The sequence below is a fragment of the Sinocyclocheilus rhinocerous genome, unplaced genomic scaffold (assembly GCF_001515625.1).
Source record: "Sinocyclocheilus rhinocerous isolate Xijiao unplaced genomic scaffold, SAMN03320098_v1.1 scaffold943, whole genome shotgun sequence".
NCBI classification, from domain to species: domain Eukaryota; kingdom Metazoa; phylum Chordata; class Actinopteri; order Cypriniformes; family Cyprinidae; genus Sinocyclocheilus; species Sinocyclocheilus rhinocerous.
Window position 1 is genome coordinate 525,563 of NW_015626129.1, and position 6,493 is coordinate 532,055.

The following is a 6,493-nucleotide window of genomic DNA, read 5'->3' on the forward strand; positions in this document are numbered from 1 at the left end:
TTATTTACCTTACCTTTTTTGTTTAAATATGATATTAATTCCTTTCTTTCTTCATCATACCTTGTACAATTATATATTACATGCTCCACTGTTTCTTTCTCCCCACAATTACCACATAGACCAGTCTCATGTATTCCAGTTATGAACAGTGAAGCATTCAATCCCGAGTGTCCAAGTCTCATCCTAGTTATTATAACCTCTTCTTTTCTATTTCTACCATTTACACTTCTTTTAGTATTAACCATTTTAAAAATAATATATAAATGCCTTCCCTTATTGTCTGTATTCCATATGTCCTGCCATTCTTTAATAATATTTTCCTTAATGATAGTTTTAATTTCACCTTTACCTAAAGGAACATTAAAATCTACGAATTATCTTCTTATCGATGCTTCTTTCTGTTTCAAAATGAATGAGACTGTGACGTACTTTGACATGGGCGTGGTTCGTGACGTCACACTTGGATGTGGGCCGGTTTGGACGTCCACCGCAGGCTGCAGCAAGACGCTTCTCTCTGATTGGCCATTGCATTCCTAAGATCAACAGATATGTGTGTGATTGATTAAAATGCGCAACACTGTAAAAACGCCTAAAATGAAATACGTGCAACATGAGCAGATCTTAAAGGGGTCATATGATGCGATTTCAAGTTTTCATTTCTCTTTGAAGTGTTACAAGCTCTTGGTGCATAAAGAAGATCTGTAAAGTTGCAAAGACTAAAGTCTCAAATCCAAAGAGATATTCTTTACAAAAGTTAAGAGTCAACCACGCCTACCTAAAACGCCTCATTCTAACACGCCCCCACATATCTACGTCACTATGTGGGAAGATTTGCATAACACCGCCCAAATGTTCACACAAAGAAAGAAGGCATAACTTTTATGCATTTTTGCCCCAAGTCCCCGTGGCCAGGGGAAGGCTAAGGCTTGGCTATAAGGTCATGTTGTTGTAGAGGGCAGACTGTGGGGTTACCTGTGGGTCAGAAAGGCGAGCCGGTTCAGGGTACAGGTAAAACACAACCCCCTGCACAGCTCCAGGAAGAGTCAACCCACGAATCAGCAACACCAGCAGCATCACGTAAGGAAATGTAGCTGTGAAATACACCATCTACATGCACAATACAAGATAGATTACAAGAAATATCCACATTAATGTGAACATACTTGTTCCCTTCTGCACACCTACATTTTTTACAAGTGACATTTTTGCACACCTTGCCTATAGATTTGACTCCTTTCCAGATGCAGAAATAACATATGATCCACATTACAATGAGACACAGAAGAATCTCCCAGTTGAGCTTACCAATCTCCTCAATACTTCCAGAGAGAGACAGGACTTTGCGCCTGGAATAAGAGAGTCAGAAACAATATGCTTTTGATTTGGTAACACTTTATTTTGATAGCCCACTTTAGACGTTCTATTAACAATAAGTAACTTTGCAATTACGTGTCAACTACCAGTCATTAGAATATTAATAGACTGTCTGTTTAATATCTGCTAACACTTTATTTTGATGTTCACAATGTTCTTGCAAAACTCTGTATCACTGTAATTATTTACTCCCAGAACTCAGTAGCTGCAGGTGTTGAATTAATCAGCATTGTCTGCTGATTAATTCTTTGCAGCAAGATTTACACAGTCATCTAAAAAACAAAAATAAAAAAAATTGAGATATTAAGATTTGATATTCAGCAGAGAGCAGCAGACGGGTGTATTGTTTATTTATTTAGATTATCACCTGTGTTCCAGGTGTTGTCACAACTGGCCCATGGCAGTTGGGAGCTGAAAGAGGAGATGAGGTAAAAAAGCGCCCAGGCCAGAATAATGATGTAACACATGCAACTGTACAGAAGAATCAGTTGTCCTGCATAGCCAATACCTGACAAAAGCAAACAGATACAATGACTAGAAGAGAATCAAAAGGATGATATACCCAGTTTAAACGAATGCTGGTTTCTATTACACTATGCACTTTGAGTTTTCTGTCTTTCTACTGATTATTCATTAAACCAGATGGTTTCTTCCACAAGTTTTTTTCTACTGAAAAATATATTCATAACTTTCATTTAACAAAGAAAAGAGGGAAAAAGAAATAGCTGATATAATGAAATAAATGCCACTGCGACGTGCGTATAAAACTGCATGACAAAAGTGTTTGCATGGAAAAAGATTAACAAAATTGAATTAAACAATTTAAAAAAATCTTTTATAAAGAGATTGTTTTTAAGACTCTCACCCTCAGCCAGTGGACAAAGGCGACGCCAACATGTAATGCCCCCTTCCTGTGTGTACTGTCCCATAGCCGTCTCTAGCAGGAACAGAGGCACCCCACAGGTAACCACAAACACCAGGTAGGGTATCAGGAACGTCTCTGAGGACACACAAGTGCAAAAAAAAATAAAATTTAATATCACTGACAGAATGCTAAAAGAGAGAGTGTTTTATGTATTTAGGTTGCATCTGGTTTTATACCTCCTCCATACTTGTAGCAGAGGTATGGAAACCTTCAAATGTTACCCAGTCCAACCACATTTCCTGCCACAGTTTGTCCTTCTATTCTGTCCATTCCATACAGTTTTCACACGTTTCCATTGATGTCCAGGCTGCACAAATTCTGGAGTGGTGGTTGATGTACTGCATTCTGGTTAGCATTAGTTTAAACAAATGTGTCAAGCTATTCATTGACTGATCCTCCCCAGCTGAACTGACAACCATGTTTACATTATTTAAGAAACAGAAAAGACAGAAGTCTGATAATATTATAATTTTATGCAATAGGTAGGCAAAATTATTAAATTAAAGTGGCTAAGTGAAATAATGCAAAGTGACTTTTTAAAATTTAAAATATGTAAAACCTAAAGCCTCCAGTTTAGGAAGACATTCAATGCAAAACTTGTGTTTCCAATTAAACCTAGGTATATTAACTCTTGTTAACTGTTTTGTTGTGATCATGTACAACTTGTAAATTTTTTAAAAAAGTGCTGGATGGTTCAGTCCATGGCTTAGCACTCTTTATTGAATTTGGGAAAAATAACAAGACCACAGAAATATTCAGCATCCACTGTTCCACTTTATTGTCCTAACATCCATATATAACCATGTTTTGAATTAAATATTAAATAAGCCAGGAAAAATAAATAAATACATTAATAAAAATAAATAAATGCACACTTACATAAGGGCCTTTCGCACCGCGGGAACCTTTTCATAGTACCAGAACTAATTTACCATTGGTGGCAAAGCCAGAAATCTCCAAGTGAAGATTTTCCTTAGTTTTTGTGGTGAAGTATGGTGGATCTTGGTCTTTGTCTCCTTTCAAAGTCTCTATTCTACTTGTCATTCAAAGTAGTTAAACCACAGTCAAGCTATTTTGAGTATAGTATTCTACAAGCCTGTTCCCAGGGACACACAAACAGTACTTATTTTGCATATCTCCCTGATCTGACCCATTCATTTCAGTTCTTGGAGTTTCTATTAATGAGCTGATGAATTGAATCAGGTGAGAGCTGGAATGCCATATGGGGACTCAAATCAGTCATCAAATCATCGTCAAATAATTTTGTAATCTGTTTATTTACAGGACCGTTTGGATGAAACAATTCACTAGAATACGTCAAAATTTCAAAAGCTACATACAGTATGAGAGAGAACCGTTTAGGAAAAAACAATTTGCTAGAATGAATTAGGCTTTCCAAAGCTACACCTGAGAGAGGAAACTCTACATTGTTTCCTGAGCTACCCTTAAAGCTACTTATATAAGTGTTTGGAGTGTTGTTGTCATAGTGGTGTGCATGTTGGATGTTATGGACACTCTTAAACCTTGGTTTCAGTCACCCTGGCCCTTTGATCTTACCCCTGCATACCACTAATTACAACAAAAATTGTCACTGGTTTATATCTCAGTGTTTTTATATGCAACATGAGTTCTTGTTTCATTTTGAGTCATGAGGAATGATGCAATGAGGTAATAATCTGTGGTTCAATGATTAATTCACGAACTGCTTAAACTGATTTAATGTTTGATTCAATAAAAGTAAGCAACTCCTACCAGTGAATCATTTTGACTCTTGTCATTTGGACTTGTTTCACCATAGGTTTTGAGTCATTCATGAATCATTCACTCAGTCTATAGGCCTACACTGGTCGATTGAGGAACCCTGATATAATCCCTGAACTCTTGATTGATTACCCCAAATCTTTAGTTACTCCCTGTTCCAAAAACGTGGTCTGGAATTAGTTTGGTCAATCCAGATAATCCAGTTAAATTTATCAGTTTACTCCGAGTAAACTTACCCGGTTAAGCCGCTTAACCTGATTTCCGGAGTACCCTGGGATTTCCTACCCATAAATATTGTGGTGTTGTCAAGTGGGATTGTAACCTTCCTTTTCTTTCTCTGGACCATTATGTTTTACTAAAAACCAAGAGGTAAAAACAGACATACGCCAGACATGTATAAACAGAGAAGTTTTATGGCAGCTAAAATAAAAAGTGGATTGCACACAACACTCAGTTTGGCATGTTATTCATTGTGAAAACTTGAAATCATTATATTAGATTTACTTGTAAGTTTTTGTTTGTACAAAAATTCTGACAGAATAATACAAATATCCTGTGAAGACCTAAACATTGATAGAATATAACATCCCTGAGTAATATTTCTTGTTTTCTGTGTACTAGTATTTAAGAATGCTATGTACTCTCGTGTCCACACAGAGTTGCATAATAAGTCAAGCAAATTTCATCTATGGTCATAGATAGTACTCCATGTTAAGTGGCCCCACAACATGAGAAGTAGTCGAGAAGTAGATACCCCACTGTGCGCCCTGTTGTTTTCTCGTAAGGCCCTTTGCTGACTGGCTTTGAGATGACAGCGTCTCATATTACCCGCTCTATCCCACAGTACTATCTCTGCATGAGGGCCACAGCAGCCTGAGGAATAACGCATCATTACGGGTTTCCCCTTAGTCCATTCACTGATATTTACTGGACGATCCCACTTCAATAACTGGACTCCGTCCAGCCTTTGACGTCCATGTTCAGCTTCTGTTCCAAAGTGCTGTTCTGAGGTGTCCTTTTGTGGCTGTAGCAATGGAAGATGTACTGCTCCTGTGTTCTCTTCAGGAATCTGTGGGAAATGTTCTTTACCTCTCTGCATAGTCACTTCAGACAGAATGAGAGTGCCTTCTCCTTGTGCCAGCTGAATGGATGCCAGTCCAGAGTGACCTCTGTCTTTTGCTACAAGTGAGACTTTCCAGTGGCCCTGAGAGCACAGAGAGGGGCAGGAGGACTCCACATGTAGGGAAGAACATGCCGGAGGCATTTTGTCAGGCTCCTGGAATTTTTACATGACCACATTTAAACATTTACAATGTTTAATTTAACAGTCTTATTCACATGAGACAGTCACACTTAAAAATGTATGAATGTCAAAGCATTAGATGGCAAAATGGTCAAGTCACATTTGCAAACAAGTGCTGCTAAAGCCTTTGTCATAACTTCATTTTTCGAAGCCATTTTTGAAAGGAGCAACTGGTGTAAAGGTGATTTTTAGTGAATGGATGAAGCAAGCTCCCTTTAAGGATATGTTGAGGAAAAAAAAATGTTGTCAATGTCTATGGCACTCCCACTGAACAATGTAGAAACTAAATATATTGCTCTGTAAGTATATAATATATAAAAATATATAAAATATCTAAATATATAGAACTGTGCAAGCGAGAGAGACTGCTTGTGAAAGAGAGCGGGTAAATAAACAGTTTCAGTTTATCTCCAAAAAGGACGGATGAGAGTGCTGGCAGTTTATGCGAGCTGCCGGTATGCTAGAATTACTCCTTGTACTGTGAACAGCAGCACAAAAGTGCAGAACTGCCTGTACAAACACTGGGATGCACAATGTTTGTTTTTAGTCTGGTTATAGTCAAGTAAACAACACATAGCAACATTATGTGACTGTTGGTTCCTCAAGGCTGTAGAAACACACAGCCGGTTTGCAACTGAGAACAGGCTCTGGCTCCAGAACGCAAACCATTCTAGTGGAATGGGGTAATTAACACTTTACAGTAATCTTCAGTGTGTTCCATAAAAAAAAAAACTTCCATTCATTCTCACTCAGCGTTTCAGGTGCAGGTGGAAGAAACACACTGGACAGATGGCCAATCCATCACAGGATACACTCATACACACACTCACACCAAGTAAGTCTCCTGCATATTGTTTTTGGATTGTGGGGGAAACCAGAGCACCTGAAGAAACCCACACAGAAACAGGGAGAAACAGGTCTCGAAATGGGGACCTTCTTGCCGTGAAGCAACATTGCCATCCACTTAGACACTGTGCTACAATATTATAGGTCATCGTTAATTCATATTTGTTTACTCAACTAATGTTAATATATACAACATGTCATACAGTATGTACAGTATATGTAAAATATTAACCAATATTTATATATATATATATATATATATATATATATATTTTTTTTTTTTT

At 37.7% G+C, this 6,493-nt stretch overlaps 1 protein-coding gene and 1 pseudogene across 1 annotated transcript in view; both read right to left on the reverse strand.

The window, feature by feature from the left end:
• Positions 1-2,569, reverse strand: part of LOC107711056 (sodium- and chloride-dependent GABA transporter 2-like) — an 11,842-nt pseudogene extending 9,273 nt beyond the window's left edge.
• Positions 2,570-4,367: 1,798 nt separating this feature from the next.
• LOC107711113 (von Willebrand factor A domain-containing protein 7-like) overlaps positions 4,368-6,493 on the reverse strand; it is a 14,585-nt gene continuing 12,459 nt past the window's right edge. The window contains exon 17 of the mRNA XM_016516060.1: positions 4,368-5,336. Coding sequence (XP_016371546.1) covers positions 4,743-5,336 — 594 coding nt within the window. The 3' untranslated portion in view covers positions 4,368-4,742. The remainder of the gene's footprint in view (positions 5,337-6,493) is intronic.